Here is a 19,806-nt window from a genome sequence, read left to right as displayed (position 1 = left end):
TCTTTATTTAAATTCAGTACTCAACTGGAAATAGAATGAATTTTTTAGTTTCAATAATATTTTTTTTCAATTTAATACGAACATTTATTTGTGCATTTACAAGTATTTTTATTTTTTTGTTTCTTTATTTTTATGGGGATAGTGCTCATTGATCAACAGACACAATTCTGTTTGCAAACCATCTAAACCAACTGTACAGCGCACAAAAAGAAAACCATTATTCAGATAAAGTTTATTTATCATTCTTTAATTCAAGTCTAATTCAGGAACCAATCAGATAGCCCATAATGTCCAAAAGTCTTTGTTCACAGACTTTGTTAGAAAGAAGAAAAAAAACATCAAGAAATACACAGCAGTTAAATAAAGTGATCATAGTTTATATCTGCAAATAGTGATGCTGGAATAATGGTGAGTTAATAAATTAAATTCAGTGAAACCACAACAGCAACATTATCTGCCACAATCTTCATATGTTCATGAGTCATAGTGAAAAACACTTCGAGTCGAGTTAAATAACTGCAGCTCTTCTGTGAATTTTGTCAAATAATGAGCGTGCAGACTGAAAGTGGTGATATTCTTTCATTTCTAACTAATTCCTTCAAACAATAATGTGCGAAAAGGACGAAAGAAAAAGCAATTTTAACACACAGAGGGAAAAAAATCCCTCAGATACCACAAAGAGAAGTAATAGTTTGTACTACATACTTTACATTGCGAGGGAGCATACCTGCATAAAGACATACAATTCTTTGCTTATATGACATTTAAAATAAAATATGCAACTTACTGTGCGAGTATTTGGGATGAGGTCATATCAAAGCTCAACTGAACCACAGAGAAAAAGTCCAAAGATGCAATAGAAGAAAATTCCTCCTACAACTGTTATTCACTTTTATTTATTTTTTTAAATTGTTTTTACCTCCAACACTTCTGCTTGTGTGCTTTAATTATTGAATCTACAGTTATATTCTTGCATTTATAACAACTGAATCAATTTTTGCTGCTATTTATTTAATATATCCATACATTTTAGAAGGAAGCCACCATTAACTTAAGTGTTTTGTGAGCATTTATATGAACAGGCCAGTGAATGTGTTAAGGAGAATTTGTGAAGAAGTTACTTGGCAGCTGAATAAAGCTCCTTCGCCTAAACTTATTTGTTATAGGATTATCATCAGACAAAATATGAACCACTTAAATGAAAAGGCTTTTTAATGAGGGCTGAGCAGGACTGCTGTACCTGTCAGTCAAGCACATTGCTCAGATTTTTCTTCTTGGAAGTTCGTGTCTCGGCTTTGGAGCTTTAAAGTTGTCACTGTTTGGGGCGTCTTGGGATAGTGATTTATTTTCCTATTTTTCTTACTCTTAGCTTCTTAAACCATGTTTCTATTGAACCTCCTTCTCCTCTTACAGTCTCAACTGTGTTTCTCCCTTCTAGGTTTTGGATCCTTCATTCTAACCAACGTCTCTGGTACTGCTGCCTGTAATAATCTGTGAGCAACTCTGATTCTCCCCATTGTTGCATGTTTCCAATGTTAAAAAGCAAATCATGGTGCCTCTGTGGTGTGGTTGAGCTTTGATACATCCTCATGCAGGTGTGAGGCTTTGTCGGTGTCAAAGCTCTGACTTCAAGTCAGTTTGTCTGGGTTTGTCGCATTAGATGCAATATATTCCTCGTTTTCCAGTCGAGATTTACAGCTCTAGCAACTCAACAGCAAACAGTATTACCTCTGCTGTGGTCTTGAATGAAGTGTATGTAAAGTATGCACTAAGGCCTGAAAGACGTATAATCCTCCCGTCTCACACTTCAAAAAAACAAGTCTTGCAAAAGAACAACACCTCTCATTACTACACATTCCATTCATTTCTATTTCAATAACATTTCCCAATCACTAAACATGGATTCCTTTTTGTTTGTGTGAAGAACCTTAATTTATCAGTTTGTTACCAGATTTCTTTGTTACTTGAAGAGACATCTAATTTTTGAGGAGGTAGATTAGTTGCATCGAGGTCACATGATTGTACAATACAGTTGGTCATTTTCAGTGTAAAGTTGAAGGAGACGCAACTTGTCTGTGGCAGAACAGCAGAGCAACGCATTTCTGTGAATCGCTCCTCTTCTGCTATCATGCCACCGACTTTGTATTCTTCGCAGTAGAAAGTAATTGTGTAATCCGGTCTGGCTCAAAGTACATACAGGAGGAGAATGATCACAGGCCACAAGCTTTGTTGATGTCCCCCGGGTGTTCAAAGGCAGCTTGGACAAACTGGCCGAACAGCCTCTCCATGTAGTTCTCACCGCGGGGGAACAAACCCTCCATGAAGGCGATGTGGCCACCGTGAGCCGTCAACAGCAGAGCAACATTCGGCAGGCCCTGGACTATCGACAGTGGGAACGCTGTGAGGAAGAAAATTTAAAAATCTGACATCAAAACTAGCAATTAGCACGATGCACTGTACTTAAATTTGTTCAAGTGTAAAAATCTCTTCTCCTCGCGCCGTCCACTTACTACTTTGAGGGGAGAAGGGGTCGTCAGCGGCATTGAGGCACAGGATGGGGACTGCTGTGTTGTGGAGCTTCTTGTCTGGGCTGGCGTCGTGGTAATAGTCCTCACAGGATTTATATCCGAAAAGCAAAGAGGTGAAGCGTTCGTCAAACTCACGGATCGTCTGTGACTGGAAGAGATGAGGGGGGAGAAACACGGCAGAGATTACATTCAACAACACAGCCTACAGGCAATTTTGATTCCTGCATCATGGCTATTAAAAATGAGGACAATTTGGCTGGTAGCCGGTTTCCTGCCATTAAAAGCCAACATAGTGTTACAGATTTGGCTTAACCATCTTATTGTCAGTAATGAAAGTCAAGAGGGACAGCAAATAATAAACCTGTCCTCCACTTTGGCCATTGTCGCCACTGCACAGAATCAGGATGCAAAGGATGAAGATATGGAGACCTGACAGGTCTTCATCATGGAGTTCAGTTACAACGAACAGAAGGAACATTTCCTTATAAGTAGGGCAGAAACCAGAATAACATGTGTACATGTATCAGTAACCTGGTAATTTTTGGAGTATTCTATATATTAAATCGTGTTTCTCTAAACCAGGATTAAGTGCGCATGTAAACGCAGTCAGAGAGGTGACTGTAAAGAGGAGAGCGTACCTTCAGGACGTGGTCCAAATCCACCACATTCTCCAGAATCTTTCTGTGCCTGCGAGAAATGGAAGAACAGAGTCAGAGTTGCAGATTGGTGAAAATAAATTCCCAAATTTGCAAAACCGCAACCGATCTGACCTGGTGATGAGACGACACACGACAGACGTGAGGTACTTGTTGAAGAGCAGCCAGTTGAGTGGTTGTTCCATAGAGATGGAGGATTTATGCGCATCCCAGGGGACGGAAACGGTGAAGCCCGCCACCAGCCCCGACTCCGAGCGCTTACGGCCCAGGTAGTTCAACAACAACATGCTTCAGGGGTTGAAAGAAAAAAACTTAGGAAATTAAAGAGAAGAGGAAGATTTTAATAACAGGGCAGAGAAAAAAAACTTTTGCAAGACATTTGAAAGATTACACCAACTCACCCGCCCATAGACACTCCGGTGCCAAGCACAGGGGCTTCTGGGTGAAGTCCTTTGACGTGTTGCACCACACGCTCGAGATCTGAGGTGTTGGCTGCACAATAGGTGAGAGGCGTCTGAAGCAGGAGGACAGAGATGGTCAACAAATCCAGTGAAAAGATTCTGAATCTGAATGAATCTGCCTGGTATTTAAAACCCCATTTGCTCATACTGAAAATGTAAATATATAAAAATGGGTCTTAATATACTCAAACACAATATATATATATATAATTATTTATATAAATAAAAACAGTGGAGTCCTAAATCAGCTGAAAACAGCATTTGTTGAGGACTATTTTCAGCTGCGGATTAACACAATTGGTGCAGCAATGAGTACTTGCGGCAGCAGGGCTTTTGTTTGTATTAATAAAAATATCCTACAAGTTTAGGACCTCTACTGGCTCATTAATGCGTTTCCAATCATTTCTGAACAGTGAAGATCTACACAGAAAAATAAGGTCAAGCTGAATGTCCCAAGGTCTAAGCTGAAAAATAGAGGTGAGCAGGCCGTTGCAGTGGCTGCCTCTAATCTCTGGAATCAGCTAATCTATTTATAACAGAACTGCTCAGACCCAAGAAACATTTAAATCTTTGCTTCAGACCAACTTCTTCTCACTGGAGTTCAATGGAGTTTCATCTGCTAATGTGCAATATTTTAATTCTCAAATATTTAACGTTTCATTGCTTTCATATTAATATTATATTTATATAATTATATAGAGGTTGTTTTTGTAATAATAATAAAATCATATTTATTATGGCCAACAAAGCTCTAACCCACTCTATCCCGGTATAGGTCAAATCAATTTCAGATTTGGAGCAAACAAACTCTAAAACTTGAAGCTATGCTGACTAACGAAGTCTGTTGAAAGGAAAAGGATATTCAAGATGAAGATGTAACATGAAAATAACTCATGTAATCATCGCACTTACCAACAGCTCTTCTCCTGCGACCCCTCTGTTGTTGAAGACCACACATCTAGAGAAGAAAATGACATGTAACTTCCCTGCTTTTAATTTGTAACTGGTGTGTTACTGCCAGAAGAAATATTTCATTTAATAATTATGGAATATTCTAATTCTGACAGACCGGGAAATAATTGAATTCTGTCCAACAGGACAGTGTTGAGGAGCACACAGCTGACCTGTAGCCTCGGCGGGTGGCCTGGCTGATGGCGTGGAGCACGTAGGGCTGCTTGCTGTTCCCTGCCAGGCCCGGGAGGATCAGTATTGTGGGGCGGGTAGAGGATTCTGGGTAGGACTCACTGGCATGATTGTCCACCCAGTCCAGCGAAATCTGACCACCATCACCTGTACGGATCAGCTCACTGAGGGACGAGGGGAGAGGACACAGGCAGAAAGATTAAAAAGGCCTCAACTTGAAAAACAATCATATAGAGACGTGTGATTCCACCAGTAAGAGAAAGATAACAGGGGAGATTAATCTTACTTGCGATACGTGACGTGGGGTCTGGATTTGAGGACGGAAAAGACCAGGGTTTGGAGGCGGCCTCCCCAGCACCATGGCGTGGGACTGAAGCGCTCAGACACCAAAGGACAGTGCTTGTGTAGGAATGCACTGAACGCCTCACTACAAACCAGAGCTGGTGTCTGAGCGAGAGACACAAGAGACACAAAATGTCATGAATACCTGTGACATAACTGTAATTATATATAATTATATTCACACACAACCAAAGCAGTTTGGAAATATTCCAAACTTAACACATTACACACAAGTACAGCGTTGTTACCTTGTGTTATCAAGCATTCATTAGGTGTTAAACAACATTTATTGATGTTTAACATCAATCAACACTTAAAAATATCCTTATGACTGTGTTATAGGACATAACAAACCATATATTGATTGTTTATACTCTGCTTGTTAATACATTCACCAAATAACCGTTATTCGGAGCTCTAAACAAAATATATTGTAGACAAATTTACTATTAAATGCCCTTGATTTTACAGAACAAAGTAAATTATTTCATATTTTAATTGGAGCTGATAGTGGAATTTTATTGATGTAAAGCTTATATTTTAAAAAATAAGACTAAATAAAATACAAATTAAAATATAGTAAAGTAAACAAATTTATAATAAGAAAAATAAAATGAAATACTGCAAAACTAATATTTCATTCAAATATGAAAACAAAGCAAAATTAAATTAAAAAATCTAAATTAGAAAATGAAGCCAAATGCACTAAAATAAAATATAATTTAAATAATAAAATAAAGCAAAATAAAGTCAAATTTAATATAACTTAAAAAAGGAAAACAACGCAAAAAATAATTAAATAAAATATACTTTAAATAGGAAAATAAACTAAACTGAGCAGACTACAATAAAACACACATTGATATTTAGAGGTAACATAAATAGAATATAAGCAAAGTGGAATAATAACTTCAAGCTACAGAGGATGATGCAATAACACAGACTGAGAAAACAACAGGATGATGAAATAAAAGAAGCGGATGCACCGACCTGACACTTGCGGCCCCACAGATAGTACAGAGCGGCCGTGAGGGAGCAGATGACCACGGTGGAAGGTCTGGAGACACACTCCCAGTACAGTCTCCACATTTCCAAGTGTGACAACAACATGGTGACGACCGGCTCGGATCTGTCTGCGCGAGGACTTGAGACAAACACAACCTGTCTTCTTCATCACCGGCAGCAGATCTGCAAAGATGTCCCGCGGCTCTCCCTCCCCCAGTGACGGATGAAGAGCCGGTGAGGGCCTCCTCTCGGCGGTGTTTGTCCCCCGGCAGTAGGCGGTCCTCGGGCGGACACTGTTCCTGCTTCCTCCCGTGACCGCAGATCGTCTGTTCGGACCTTGGACCAATGACAAATGCCCTGCTCCGCCCCCTCGACTCCCCCTCACAGGGGGACTACAAACATGGAGGTCACCAAACCCGCATGCGCCTCTCTTCTTCTTTTTCATCCTCTTTATTTTTGGGAGCATTAGCGCTGCTCCTCCTCTTGTGTTTAATTTGGGTATTGCAGAAAGAACATATTCAATGTGTACATGCGGGATTTTTATTATATTATATTATATTATATTATATTATATTATATTATATTATATTATTACTACCCTTTACTGACACACTCCCATACGAACAACATTTTCTTCCATAGTGATTTTTTAAATTTATTATTTAGTTATTATTATTATTATTATTATTTTGACTCCTTTTCTATTTGTATTCTCTTGTCTACCTCATTCTGACCTGTCTGCTGCTGTAACAAGGGAATATTATCTTATCTTATTGGGGATTTTGTAATCCTATGTCTATGACAAACAATTTCTAAACTTACACCACTTAAAATTTGAAAACTTGTAAAACTGCAAAAAGATTTAAAATCATTTTTTCTAACTGCACCTAACAGATCTCAAATATTTTTGATTGGAGGATAATGTCACCTCTGTGATTCCTAGACATGGAAACAGACTGAGAGCTTTCTTTTTAATGTATCATGATGGGTCCAGTCTATTAAAGGGTTGGCCACCCTTACAAGTCATTTTGTTTGCATAAATTTTATAATAGTTGGTTTCAAACACGCTATAACTCTAAGCTATAACTGTAAAGATAATTTTAATGTTTCATTGCATCTCTGATTTAAAACATCTCACTCATGCCTTTTCAGATTTCCTTGAACTTGTCTTTATTTCTAACTCTTTGGATTACCTTACTCTACTGTTCAACCCATGTGAAAAGAATAGAATATAATAAGCTGGAGATCAATATAATTGTTTATTGAGAACAAGAAGGTCTTCCTCTGCAGCCATGACTCATTGTATCTAGTTCAGTGGGATTCCTGTCACCACCTCTGACTCAATACCACACTCGTCATTTCCTCGCTTGATTTTGAAGAAACCTGAAAATAAAAAAAATGTATTGACACCAAAACTTCTCTCTCACCACATTGCCAGATATTCTCACATCAGCCCGTTCTGCACGTGAAAGATGTGTGACAGATACAGAGAAAATTTGACATTTTGCCGTGCCTTTGTCTCCCCAGTCACTGTTCCAAGAGTTGGCAGCCAGCCAGTAGGGCGTCCCGTTCTCCTCCCCCCAGCCGAGGATCTTGATGGCATGGCCACCAAGCATTTCCCCTGTCACATGCTGATACACACCTACAGTAATAAAAACACAACATGCATTTTATGTGTTGTAAAAATACAATAAAAATGCAAAACATTTACATCACAGGATCAGAGGAGTGATGTTCTTTCGTTTTTCAACATCATTTACTTAAAGGTCCAATGTGTAGGATTTAGGTGAAAGGGATCTGTTGTCAGAAATTGAATATAAGCTATTCCTACTGATGATCTCACTAGTGGGGATTCATTCTACACGCTGCACCTTTATAAATGCTACAATGACCAAAGATGGTCTTGTAAGTCTCAGTAAGTATAAGCAAAGGATTTACCATCAATACACAATACAGGTTCATGTTAACATGTTGATAAGGGAGAAGTTTGTGTGCATAAATTATATATAGGATAAGCCTCACCAGTCTTAAACAGCAGAAAGTCAGCATACACAGAGAAAGCTGCCTCCACAGGCCCGTTGTTGTACAGCTCAGTCATGATCTGCTCCTGCTGGGAGGGGACGCTGTACGTGAGTCTCGCTGAAAAAACAAAACAGAATCTCATAAAAGTTCAAATTAAAACAGGATGTTGTATAAAATATAGTGTGGGAGAAAAATGTGATCAATTTAAATGTTAATACCAAAGTGTTTGTCTTTCGGGTAGGAGGGTGAGTATCCATTGATGCACATCTCCTCACACTTGGGAGTCTCTTGTTCCCCCTGACATGGAGGACGAGTTCCATTCACATGATGCTCACAGGGAGCGAGGGAGTAGGGCCTACAGCCTTTTAGCACACATAACAACTATCAGTCTCAGTTCAGTCTGTCCGAGCAGCTTTGTAAACCCTTTTCTGTGCACACTTACCAACTTTCGAGCCGTACAGGCCTCCTGTCACGAGTCCTTTTTTCCCCCAGAATTCCCAGGCAGCAGAGGGAAAACCACCATAACAGCTACGACCAATAAAAACACCACATGCGTTGTTCAGTGTTACTCTTAAAAGACCATAGTTACACTGGGTTTGTTCCACAGACACTCACCCCATGCCACATTCATCACAGCAGGAAAGCAGATCTTCAGCTGAGATCTCCACAGAGATCTGACCGCTGCTGTGGATACATAGCCTGTCAGACATCGCCTCGGCTGCCCCGAAGGCCTGGGAGACATTAAAAAAGGAGGAATGCTTGTTTTATAGATGAACTGACCTCCTCTTGGCATCTTTATGGCCTCTTCTTTGTTACCTCTGCCAAGGATGTTATGTTTTCATTATATGTATCTTATCAGGATTTGGCAAACACTACAGATAATATTTCCAAGAACCTTAGAGGAAGGATGGGACATAGGCCAAAAAAGAACCTGTCTATTTTTGGCACAGATCCAGAGGAAGGTAGCAGTCTTGGATTTTCCTTTTTTCCTTTTCTTTAACATTGTGAGAAAAATCTGGCATATTTAGGGGACTGATACCTATGAGTGTGTTACATTTGGTGTGATTTAAGGCGACTGTTGGGCCTTAGTGGAGGTATGCACTCTAAAAAATGCCATTCCTTTTTCAAAATCCATCAGTCTCACCCAGCAGGATCCACAGGAGCCCTGGTCTCTGATCTGTCGGAGGGTGGGACAGTTGGGCCACTGCTGACGTGGGTCAAAGTTGTCTGGAAGCTGCAAGTTTTCAATATTATGAGCCCTGTGAACGAGAGGGGACGAATCACTGAAGCACTGTCCTGTTTGGACATGTGAGAGACTACACAAACACACACACACACACACACACACACACACACAGCCTGTGGTTTAGTGTAGTTAAAACTTACACCTCTGGCAGCTTGGGTCCGTTCAGTATGGTCCCACACAGTCCCTTCACATAGCTGATGTCAGCGTTATGGAAGTTCTGTCCGGCCTGGAGCAAAAAACCATTAGTCACATCAAATAACATCAACTCTTCTTTTTGATTGAAATCTGCAATTCCTCCACTTCACATCACAGCTGCAATAGTTGCAGAGGTCACCTGAAAACCAGCAAGTACCCTGAAGTATATGATCAGAGGTTTAAGATGATCTCACCATCCACGTGGTGTTGGCCTTGTTAATGAAGTTGACCATCTCAGAGGAGAGGAGGTCGAGGTGAGGCCGAGACCAGGAGGCAGAGACAGTCGCCAGCACACAGAGGAGGACAAGTCCATGCATCCTGCGACACATACGACAGTCAGCAAGATTTTAAAATCAACCCCTCAACTACGACGTGTGGTTAGAAATGAGATCTGTGGTGTTGTGAAGATTTCACAGAACATTAATTATTAGAAATAAGAAAGATTCCTACCAAAAATCTGTTGCAATTAATTCACTTGTCAAATTACTTATTCATAAAACTATGTTTGTTAATAATAAAAACCATCAAGCCAAGTATACACAACTTTAAATTGTAAAATAAAGATTACCTGAACAGCAATTATCATCTCAACTTTTACCTGTGTTGTTTCTTTCCTCGACTGATGCTCTTCTTCTGGGCAGCTCCTTTTCCTCACTGAACAAATCACCGCTCCTCTTCTGTGTTTTTACTTCTCTCCTTTTTACAAGCCACCAGTTATATAATCACATGTCTGAGTTATGGATTCATCATCAATTTAAATCTCACATGACCAACAAACTGTTTCCAAAGGTTAACAGATGCTGTTCAACATATGACAATGGTGGTAATGATTTCTAAAAAACTAAATGTAATTACTGCTAACTAAAAAAAAAATCATCCATGCCCATTGTTTTATTTGAATGTGTGATTTCCTATTGCTGCACACATACACAGACATAAAACCACGAATCAAAGCACAACTAAACTTTTAACCTACTGCTGTAAAAGAAAAGAAAGTCACTTTACAGTGTAGAATTTATAACATCGAGGTCAGTCCACTAAAATCCACCAGCTGTAAACTTGTTTTCTGCACAATCAGCTTTGAGGCCGTTTCCATAGTTTCAGCTCTTTATTTGTTCAAATATATACAAATGAAAGTTTCACATTACATAGCAATGTTTGTAGCTCTCCTTTGGTTCGGTGCAAGGTTTCTGTGTGCCGGCCTTTCTACTCACCAAAGCTGCTTTAAGGACACTTCAGCTATAGCAGTCTCAATATAGGTTTCTCTCTCGCATATCAAAGACATTATATTTGTTCAATAAATTCACACCAACAGTACACATCGGACGAAGCCACCTCAGAATTACACTCTTCTTTTTGCTTTTTTTCTCCTATTTCAAAGTACATTGAGTTGAACGAACAGAGACAGAAGAGTGTTGGGATGCTACCCACATCTACGCAGCACATACAGACAGTGCTAATGAGAGAAGTGCACTGCTGTAACAGTTAAAGAGTTTCTCCTACAGAAACAGAAGTGGAATATTAAAGAAGACATATTATGGTTTTTCAGTTTTTCCTTCCTCCAGTGTTTTTCTTATGTTTGTAAAAATTCTGCAAAGTTAAAAAGCTGAAGTCTGTGGTAAAGGAAACTCCTCTCTCCCTCCAAAAACACTGAAGCTCCTAAAACACCTCGTCGATAGTCTTACATTTGCATAATAACACGCGCTAGGGCTCTTCCTCTATAATCCCATTCGAATTTCATACTTATCATTTTTTAAATTCAACTTACATTCAGATTTTTATGAATTTTTCTAATAATATATAGCTTATTCTTAATATATACCACGTATACAGCAAAGTGTCTCTGTCTGCTCCTCTACAAATTCAGGATATTTCCTCCACGAGCGGTTCACAGCAAAATAAACAGTTTTTGTTATTTTGATATCGGTACACCTTTCATGAAAGTTGCTGTATCGCTAGAATATGTCACCGATAGTGACAACATCATGGGCAGTTTTTGTTGCGCACACTCTGTCTCGGAACCAGTGTGAGTGTGCAGCAGTGGCGCTGCAGTAAAGGCACATTCCCTACGTGGACTACATGCAGAGGCCGCCGTGTCAGCGAATTTATAAACAAAAAATACACGTTCTAAGAGTAATTACAGCATTTGAATAGAATACATCTTTTTTTTAAATTTGAATTATATTTTAGAAAATTCATCCGAACAGCCCTGATGCACGCCTAGCACCTAGCCTGACACGCCCCCCTATCAACTCCAGGTAAATCAAGAGCAACATTTCCTACCAAGCGACAGAGGCTAAAAAGAGGAGCTGCAGTAATGGACAGTATGAGGAAAGTTTCCTGAACATTAGAAGATGTAAACCTGTTCAAGTAATAACCATGAATAGGTCTCCTTTAAGATTGCTTTGATTTGACGTGAAAAATAGGATTTTATAGGAGTTATTAAAAAAACAACCTGAAGGTTGGTGACTCAGCCACTTAATCCTAAAATAGGCAGTGACGTGTTTAGCATATTTAAACATTTCATTCAAAAGAGAAATTATATCTATTATTGATGTCTTGACATATTTACATATGCTCAATAATTTCAATGGGTCGAAATGTTTAAAACTAATCAAAAAAAGAGGAAACACATGATCAGCGTAAACATGAAATGATAATAAAACACCCCTGAATTATTTCAATGTGCCATTTATGCTGGTGAATATAACCTCACAACACTGTGTGTAATAATTAATCCAGATGCAGGAGGGCGACGACAAATCACCTTCAAACCTAATGAGACACGCCTGCTACCAGAGCGCCCCCTGCAGTCTACAGTCCTATGTCGGCCATATTGACGAGGAGAAAGTGAGGGAGAGGTGCATCAGAGTCCTCGAGTGACAGCGGAGCCAGACCTTCAGAGTGGGCAGAGGGGGTTTCTGAGTCTGTAGCCCCCCCCCCCCCAGGGAAGGTGAGGGTGAAGGGGTTTCACTGTCCCTGTACGTTGCCGGTGCCCTGCGCCTGTGCAGCAGTGGTGCTGAGGTACTGCCAGCTGAGGGCGGCCAGCAGCATGGCGGCGGACAGGTACATGGGCGACAGGTGGTGGGTCCTGGAGGGGATGGTGGACTGTGACAGCGCAGACTTCTCTCTGATCAGAGCCAGGATGTGCAGGGTCTTGTCCCGGGACGGGTCGGTGAGGGAGACCTTCTGTAAAATCTGCAGAGAGAAGAGAGCGAATATGAAAATTGTGTTAAAGTGTGTTGAAATGAAATGTTAGCAGAGGATACAGCAATGACAACACACCCACCTCCTGGCTGTACTGGCTGATGATAGTGTGCACAGCTCTCATGTTGGTGGCCTCCATCATGAGGGTGACAGCCTGTCCCTTCCTGATCTTTACTACTCCCTGGAACACCATGGGGTTGTTGTAGCACTTTGATAATGTAGCTATCGCCATCACCTGGTCAACAGAGGAATTACCCATAGACAAGGGGAAGAAATCAACTAATGTGCTAAATTTGTTTTGACATTTGACACTTGCTGGTTTTGTTTTCTCAGATGTTAAAATTTCTCAGTTTGACATGATTGTCTTTCGGTTCCACTGGTTGGACAGAGGAAGCAGGATGATCTTAAAGTCCATCTTGGCAAAGTTTCACAGATGAACTGATTGAGTGTTTGTTGGCAGATGGACGCGTTGAGAGCTAAAAGCACAAAACAATCTTTGAGTGACATATCAGTCAATACCTGTGGAATAGCACAGAAATTGAAGACGCTCTGGTTGCGCAGCCGCGACAGGTAGGCGATGACATCCGGGACGTGTCGCAGAGCATCAGTGACCAGCAGGTTGAGACACGACAGAGCCGACTCCAGCTTGTCCGGCTGGGCTAGGTCCTCAAGACGACCTGCAAACTGACTCCAAGCCTGCAAAGGGACACAAGGACGCATCACATGGTCAATGTATTTGTTTTTCAAGGAATATATGTCACTTTGATAATAGTTATTCTTTTTCTTTCTCGTATTACTCTGGATAACTGTGGGCTCAGGTCACACAGACAAACTCTCATATCAGACTAAAGAACCGGCTCCTACCTCTTGTGGCCAGAAGGCACGTCCCACTTGCGTGTCCTCCAGATAGTCACGGATGATGTTGGTCTTCTGGAGAAACAGGCCCATGGAGTTGGCCAGCTCGATGTCCCGCCCCACCTCAGGGTCCTCCAGCTGAGACGCAGAGAAGAGCTGAGACAGGCCAATGCCGACCAGCCCGGCCACATAGTGGCAATACTGCACAGAGGAAAAAACAGTTCTACAGTTGTATCATGCACAACAAACAAACTGTCAGAGACATGTGTGAGGTGTGTGAGAATATTATTAATGAGGAATGAAGCTGCAAACTGATATTAATGCAAGTTTGAAAGCATAAAATCATCATATATGGCAAAAAAGCTATTCATATTTTGGTTAATTAAACTCATAACATCTATAATTCGTGGATTTTAATTAAATATGGGCTCTTCTCAGTGCCATTGTAATTATCATAGCTATTGTTATTCTCCTTATATACAGTGACACAAGTCTCACACTCACCTGGTCCCACTCCTTCATAGATCCCACTTTCTTCTCCAGGAATTCGGCCATTCCCACTCCCATACGGTGACAGATATCTGAAATGACATCTCTGTATTCCTGAGCAAGGTTTCTGAATTCCAGTGATATCTGGATTGAAAGGACACAAGAAGATTTTAGTTTTAAAAAAAACCTTGAGATCCTGATGCACCTGCCCCTACCCTGCTATGTGCGACCATGCAGAACCACTGACCGTGGGGAAATCCTCCAGGACCTGCCGATCTTTCTCCTGGCTCTCAGTGAAGCACCAGTCGTCCTGGTACAGGAAGGTGTGGAAATCATTCAGCATGGGGACTTTCTTGTCCAGGGGGATGCTCATGTCATCTTCCACTGTGTCCAGCGCTCGCAGCACCAAGTAGAAAATACAAACTGCATGTCTGGATGGTAGAGAGAGGACAATGAGTCAGCGTGGAGTTGTGTGTGGGAGCTGGCTGAAAAACTGCCTCATCACTGATTTACTAAATGACCAAAATAACATACATGACTCTGGGGTCAAAGCAGATCAGGTTTGAACGAGGATATATAAAGTACACACACACACACACTAAAGATGTGTGTTTACAAACAGCTGTCATTTCTTTACTGACAGTTCTGACCTGTAGACTGAGCTTAAATTAGAAACAGCAGCAGCAGTTATCTGTTTCCCGTGGCAGGTTACAAGGAGGATTTAAACGTAATCTGTTATTAATGTCTTTGTGTTACTGCATGCAGGAGGCCGGACATGATGTATAAATTCTGCTGCAGGAATAATGCGTTTGTGTTTAGGACCTCAACACTGGTGTTGGCCCTTATCGCCAAAAGCCCTTGAATCCAGACTTCAGTGCATGTCTGAAAGCAGCTTTATAGATAAATGAAGCATCAATCTGCAAAAGCTTTTCTTTTAAAACCTGTTACACAGCACCTGAATCCTTCCTGAATCATTTAAGTTATCGATCAAGCAAAACTATAAATTGTTGAATGTGGGAGATCAAATTAAGCTTTTTGAAAACATTGCTGCATAAATGTTAATTTTATAGACTAAATTAAACGACGCAAAGACAGTTTGAACACAAGTGAAAAAATGCTTGTGACATAGCACGTAAACACATCTCCGTAGATGATCGGGTGCTTTGCAAGACGATCATCAGAGATCAGATCTTATCCTGCAGCAACAAGCAAACTAACAGAGTGAATTTGAAACTGCTGATGTGCATTTGATGTGTTGTCATTCAAATAATGTTCAAGTCCTTAAAAAAAACTGACCTGCAGAGCATTTAGGACATCTGACACTGCAGCCTGTGGTCAAACTGATAACATATCTTTCTACAAAATGTGTGAGAGTTAAGGCCATTGTTGAATCACTCTAGGGAGCATGCATGGAAATCCTCCACAGGAAATACCATCAGTTATGGACTGTTTCTGAGGTTATACCAGGACAAATGTAAATATATACAACAAATGGATTGAATTCAAGGAAGTCTGCAGCTGATAGTAGTTTCCACTGTATATAAATTGTCTTCTCTACATGTGTTTTGCACAGGAAGGTGCTGCAGCCTGTGCACTTGAGGACAACATGCCTGGAGACACACCCCTCCCGCTCCTCACCTGGACTAAGCCCCTGTTTACCCACCTCAGCTCCCCGTCCAGCGCCTGAATCACGGCCGCGAAGCTCCGGCTGGTTTGGTTCAGGTACAGGTAGCAGGTCCTCAGACTCTCCCTCATGGACTCCTGGCAGGAGAAACAGAAGAAGGCGGTGTGTCGGTAAAAGCTGGCGGCTCTCACGGCGCTGGAGGGGCGGGCGGCCTCCTGCAGGCCTCGCTCCCCGAGCCTCCAGCCCGGCAGCAGCGACCGTGGAGCGGACCCACCGCAGCCGCGCGGCGCCACCGACAGAGAGCGCTTGAACACGGCCAGGGAGACGGGACACTTGCAGCCAGCTCCGGCCATGGGAGCGAACACAGCCCGCGGCGGCTACGAGAGGACTGAGGCCATGGTGAGTTAGAAACCTGAAGTCCATGCAGAGGACACGGGAGCAGGGGGGTCGAGCGACGTGCAAATGTTTGTAGGAGGACGTCGGGGTGAAGAAAACAAGCGCTCCACTGATCTACAAACACTGTGTAGCTGACGCGTGTGTGCGCAGAGCGTCTGTAGATCTGTTGTTGTGATTCCACGGATCCTCCTCCAACTTCCACCCAAAACTTTGCAGTCACCTTCCTCACTGTTTACTAACCTGATCCATGTCTGTGCAGCACGGATTCATCACGATATACATGCTACTGCTTCAAACTAAGTTCCAGTAAAGTTAATGTGGTGTTTTTAAGTGGAAAAGCTAGACCTAAAATGGCAAAAGGCCTTGTTATATTCTTATTATCTTATGTTTTCTCCTCGTAATTGGGCAAAAATAGATAAATAAGTTATAGTAATGAAGTGTATTCCACTGACCAAGAAGTGCATACATGCGTACAACTGAAATTTAGAAATAAGAACACTGTAGAAAATAATCAGATGTTGTGTAGGCCTGTATCAAAGTGTGTGCTGCAGATAGAGGAAGTGTAATGTGCTGACATCTGGTGGGACACAGTGGGAAAGACAGTGGGACGTACAGGACGTGTTCTTCTACAAATGAATAATAATGGATTATTAGAACTGGAATGAATACAAATATATTCTGTGACAACAGCAGAATAACTTTAGTCTTGAGCCTGATAATCAAACTGAATTGCCATTTCATAATTCGCTTCTTTACCTGTAGTGTTGTGTGTAGTGGAGTTGTGGTGTGAGGCCTGAAAGTTTGTATAATCTTGTGCCTGACAGTTTTATCTCAAGTTTGTGCTCATATTATGTTTTGGCCTTATTGTGCTGCTCTAAAAGATTAACTTGTACCAGCATGCAGCAGCAGGTGTGTATACTTATAAACTGATCCATCTCTCTCTCTCTCTCTCTCTCTCTCTCTCTCTCTCTCTCTCTCTCTCTCTCTCTCTCTCTCTCCATCTATTGATTATCACTGAGTTAACTGTGATGTGGCCTATCAAAGTAAGAGCCTGGTTAAAACTTTAAAACTTGGATACACCAGTGTATGCAGAGGCTCTCTCTCTCTCTCTCTCTCTCCCTCTCTCTCCCTCCCTCTCTCCATCTATTGATTATCAGTGTGTTAACTGTGATGTGGCCTATCAAAGTAAGAGCCTGGTTAAAACTTGGCCACACCATCAGTGTCTGCAGAGGCTCTGTCTCTCTCTCTCTCTTTCTCCCTCTCTCTCTCTCCATCTATTGATTATCAGTGTGTTAACTGTGATGTGGCCTATCAAAGTAAGAGCCTGGTTAAAACTTGGCCACAGCATCAGTGTCTGCAGAGGCTCTGTCTCTCTGAGGGTCACATTGCTGTTTTAAATAGTGAGATAATCCGTCAAACACGCGCACAGCATCTCTCCCCCCCAAGCTCATTACGTAACACAAATCCCAAGTCAATGGTCACCGTGTCTTTGTGTGTGGATCCGGCACAGACACCACAGATCTCATCTGACGTTAAACCCAATGATCTGACTCTGTTCCTCGTTGAGGAGCGGAAGTGAGCAGCAGTCAGGGCCAATCCATTTACACTGCAGCCTGAGCTAAGCATGTGCACATCTACTGTCAGCAGGCCTGTGTGCTGCCAGTGTTCATGTGCATGCTGTGCACACAGGGAACATCACGTCCCGCATGATCCGTGAGACAAGTGCAACCACGCATCTTGTATACACTATGCATACAGCGTTTACTCACATAATCCAACTTCGGCATGACGGTCGTGCATCCCCCCATCTTGAATTTGAACAGGTTGAACAGTTCCTCCGGGTGACCCAGTGACTTCAGGATGTCCATGATGCTGCGGGTGTCTCAGGTGTTTCTCTGTCAAATCGCAGTTTCCATGGACGGAGGAGCTGCAGCGGCTGACACCGGCGGGACACACGGTCACAGGAGCTCGTCAGATCGACATGACGCCCCTGATTGGTTGGAGAGTCATGGGCTTAGGCCTCGGCGTCCAATGGGCGGCCAGAGTGCCTGGTGTGATGCCCCGCCCCGGTCGACTGTCAGCGAACCGTGGCCTCTGATTGGTCGGTGATGTTCTCCATGAAGGAAACATACCTGCTCAGTGAAATAACACCCTATTATAAATAACCTAAATTCTCTCTGAACTCCGGTGTAAACATATAAGTAGGAACATAAAGTATGCAACATATTAAGTATCAATATGAATATACAGTCCATTATTCTGAATGAAATAGAAAACTCACAGAACAATACCTGCAAAACTAACAAACAAATAAATACATATTTTTTAGTACATTTCATTTAGGAAAACTTGGTTCAAAAGCATTTCATTCACTTATTTCCTTCATAATAGTAAAACAAAATGTTTGATTAATTAATTGAAACCCCCAGGTTCGATGTCACTAATATATTATATCCACTTACACCGGTATATCACTGATGAAGCTTTACTGAAAAGCTCAGATTCTCCATTACATTACTTTGCTTCTTTGTTTCAATAAAGTCTCGTACCATGGGTGATTCTTGCGGTTACCATTTTCTGGTCAAAGTTTTCTTACTTGCAGCCAAAAATGACCAGAAACAAATATTTGTGCCTAGTTAGAGTCATATATGCAGGTAGATGGGCAAGATGTACTACATCGAATGGGATCTTAGCATCAAGTGCACTTTTACACTCTTGCTGTGTTTCATCAAGATGTTTCACCTCTCATGCAAAAAGCTTCCAAATGACTAGTGGGAGGTTTCAGGTATTCATGCTCTGCAGGTGTGTGCTTATGCTGAGAGTGAGGTAAGTCGAGTTGTTTTATTGCCAAGTAGCCCATCAACCAATTAGTAGAGAAACATCCAGGATCCACTGTCCAGGCATGATAGCACACACAACTCCATTTCTTCCATAACATCTGTGTGACTTTCTTTCTCTGCATTTTAACACATATGCATATATTTGCAGACATCAATAAAACAGTAGTTTACATGATATGTACTGACATTGTGGAATTAATTAGTAATACAGCTTATAAGAGTATGAGAGTGCACAAAACAACACTTTTAGAGTGGAGAGTGAGACGCTTTATATTATGCAATGATACAAGAAAATTAAACTCACTTATTGAGAGCTGAAAATATGCACATCTGTAATTTAAGTAATGACAGCTCACTTCTGTTCAGGTGTCCAAGTGAAAATGGATTCAGCTATCAATAATTTTTCATAAGCCTATTGACACCTGAAGCTTCTCTACTGTGTCCCATTCAATTCCTTATGTGTAAAAGGCCACACCCCATTTAGGCATTGCAGTTCCACAGCAGTGGCGAGTATATTTAACTCTTTGCTCCTGTGTATGAGGCCCTGGGACACTTCTATTAATTTTGTCAATTAGTTTAGTTAATTTAGACCCCACAGATGAAGCTGCATGCCTCCATCAGGTGAAAATAGATAAAACTGCAGTCAGTCGGTTCTGTGTGATGACCTGCAAACAGCCTGTACATTTATGCACACACAAATATGTTGATGTTATATAATATGTGTAATAAACCACTGTAATATTTCAGCTTTGGATGTGACAGTGGGCGTAAATCCACAGAAAACCAGTCAGAACCGA

General features: G+C 41.4%; 3 protein-coding genes and 2 long non-coding RNA genes across 8 annotated transcripts; 2 read left to right on the top strand and 3 right to left on the bottom strand.

The window, feature by feature from the left end:
- Positions 1-231: 231 nt before the first annotated feature.
- Positions 232-6,256, bottom strand: LOC109636008 (phospholipase ABHD3-like). Its single transcript, XM_069515213.1, has 9 exons — positions 6,121-6,256; positions 5,075-5,235; positions 4,770-4,952; positions 4,558-4,603; positions 3,586-3,698; positions 3,299-3,472; positions 3,167-3,215; positions 2,511-2,676; positions 232-2,398 (listed from the first exon to the last, which is right to left on the bottom strand). Exons 1-9 carry the CDS (start codon positions 6,238-6,240, stop codon positions 2,211-2,213), a joined length of 1,200 nt encoding a protein of 399 aa, XP_069371314.1. The 5' UTR covers positions 6,241-6,256; the 3' UTR covers positions 232-2,210.
- Positions 6,144-7,855, top strand: LOC138405594 (uncharacterized). The gene is made up of 2 exons (XR_011239387.1): positions 6,144-6,541; positions 7,663-7,855. It is a non-coding gene; the product is annotated as an uncharacterized lncRNA (long non-coding RNA).
- ctsbb (cathepsin Bb) lies at positions 7,382-10,325 on the bottom strand. Of its 2 annotated transcripts, XM_069515215.1 has the most exons (10): positions 10,197-10,325; positions 9,793-9,916; positions 9,544-9,629; positions 9,302-9,416; positions 8,773-8,888; positions 8,600-8,685; positions 8,376-8,519; positions 8,158-8,274; positions 7,649-7,777; positions 7,382-7,518 (listed from the first exon to the last, which is right to left on the bottom strand). In XM_069515215.1, the coding sequence occupies exons 2-10, from the start codon at positions 9,913-9,915 to the stop codon at positions 7,442-7,444; spliced, it is 993 nt and encodes a 330-aa protein (XP_069371316.1). In that variant the 5' UTR covers position 9,916; positions 10,197-10,325; the 3' UTR covers positions 7,382-7,441. The 2 variants fall into 2 exon arrangements, with proteins under 2 accessions (XP_069371316.1, XP_019953369.2); XM_020097810.2 differs by lacking the exon at positions 10,197-10,325 and having other exon boundaries at positions 9,793-9,927.
- Positions 10,326-10,687: 362 nt separating this feature from the next.
- On the bottom strand, positions 10,688-18,131 carry fdft1 (farnesyl-diphosphate farnesyltransferase 1). 2 transcript variants are annotated; one of them, XM_069515212.1, is made up of 8 exons: positions 17,939-18,131; positions 15,813-15,910; positions 14,397-14,580; positions 14,165-14,293; positions 13,670-13,861; positions 13,325-13,501; positions 12,888-13,040; positions 10,688-12,796 (listed from the first exon to the last, which is right to left on the bottom strand). In XM_069515212.1, exons 1-8 carry the CDS (start codon positions 18,035-18,037, stop codon positions 12,569-12,571), a joined length of 1,260 nt encoding a protein of 419 aa, XP_069371313.1. In that variant the 5' UTR covers positions 18,038-18,131; the 3' UTR covers positions 10,688-12,568. The 2 variants fall into 2 exon arrangements, with proteins under 2 accessions (XP_069371313.1, XP_019953344.2); XM_020097785.2 differs by lacking the exon at positions 17,939-18,131 and having other exon boundaries at positions 15,813-16,878.
- LOC138405593 (uncharacterized) lies at positions 16,035-18,116 on the top strand. Of its 2 annotated transcripts, none has more exons than XR_011239385.1 (2): positions 16,035-16,172; positions 18,079-18,116. It is a non-coding gene; the product is annotated as an uncharacterized lncRNA (long non-coding RNA). The 2 variants fall into 2 exon arrangements; XR_011239386.1 differs by having other exon boundaries at positions 17,993-18,116.
- Positions 18,132-19,806: the final 1,675 nt, after the last annotated feature.

This window comes from Paralichthys olivaceus, chromosome 19, assembly GCF_024713975.1.
Source record: "Paralichthys olivaceus isolate ysfri-2021 chromosome 19, ASM2471397v2, whole genome shotgun sequence".
Lineage (NCBI taxonomy): Eukaryota > Metazoa > Chordata > Actinopteri > Pleuronectiformes > Paralichthyidae > Paralichthys > Paralichthys olivaceus.
Note: the sequence above shows the minus strand (reverse complement) of the source record. Positions and strands in the feature narration are given on the sequence as shown.

What these genes read in the sequence shown, in the direction of transcription:
- fdft1 (XM_020097785.2), bottom strand. Translation starts at nt 16,126, where the DNA reads ATGGCCGGAGCTGGCTGCAAGTGTCCCGTCTCCCTGGCCGTGTTCAAG. An exon ending in TCCTGGAGGATTTCCCCACG is followed by an intron (nt 14,294 to 14,396) that starts GTCAGTGGTTCT and finishes CTTTCAATCCAG; the next exon opens with ATATCACTGGAATTCAGAAA. An exon ending in GTGCCTTCTGGCCACAAGAG is followed by an intron (nt 13,502 to 13,669) that starts GTAGGAGCCGGT and finishes GTCCCTTTGCAG; the next exon opens with GCTTGGAGTCAGTTTGCAGG.
- ctsbb (XM_020097810.2), bottom strand. Translation starts at nt 9,927, where the DNA reads ATGTGTCGCAGGATGCATGGACTTGTCCTCCTCTGTGTGCTGGCGACT. An exon ending in TGTGATGAATGTGGCATGGG is followed by an intron (nt 8,686 to 8,772) that starts GTGAGTGTCTGT and finishes TATTGGTCGTAG; the next exon opens with CTGTTATGGTGGTTTTCCCT. An exon ending in CTTTCTGCTGTTTAAGACTG is followed by an intron (nt 7,778 to 8,157) that starts GTGAGGCTTATC and finishes TTATTACTGTAG; the next exon opens with GTGTGTATCAGCATGTGACA.
- LOC109636008 (XM_069515213.1), bottom strand. Translation starts at nt 6,240, where the DNA reads ATGTTGTTGTCACACTTGGAAATGTGGAGACTGTACTGGGAGTGTGTC. An exon ending in TGTGGGGCCGCAAGTGTCAG is followed by an intron (nt 5,236 to 6,120) that starts GTCGGTGCATCC and finishes TCTCTCGCTCAG; the next exon opens with ACACCAGCTCTGGTTTGTAG. An exon ending in TCGCAGGAGAAGAGCTGTTG is followed by an intron (nt 3,699 to 4,557) that starts GTAAGTGCGATG and finishes CTCCTGCTTCAG; the next exon opens with ACGCCTCTCACCTATTGTGC.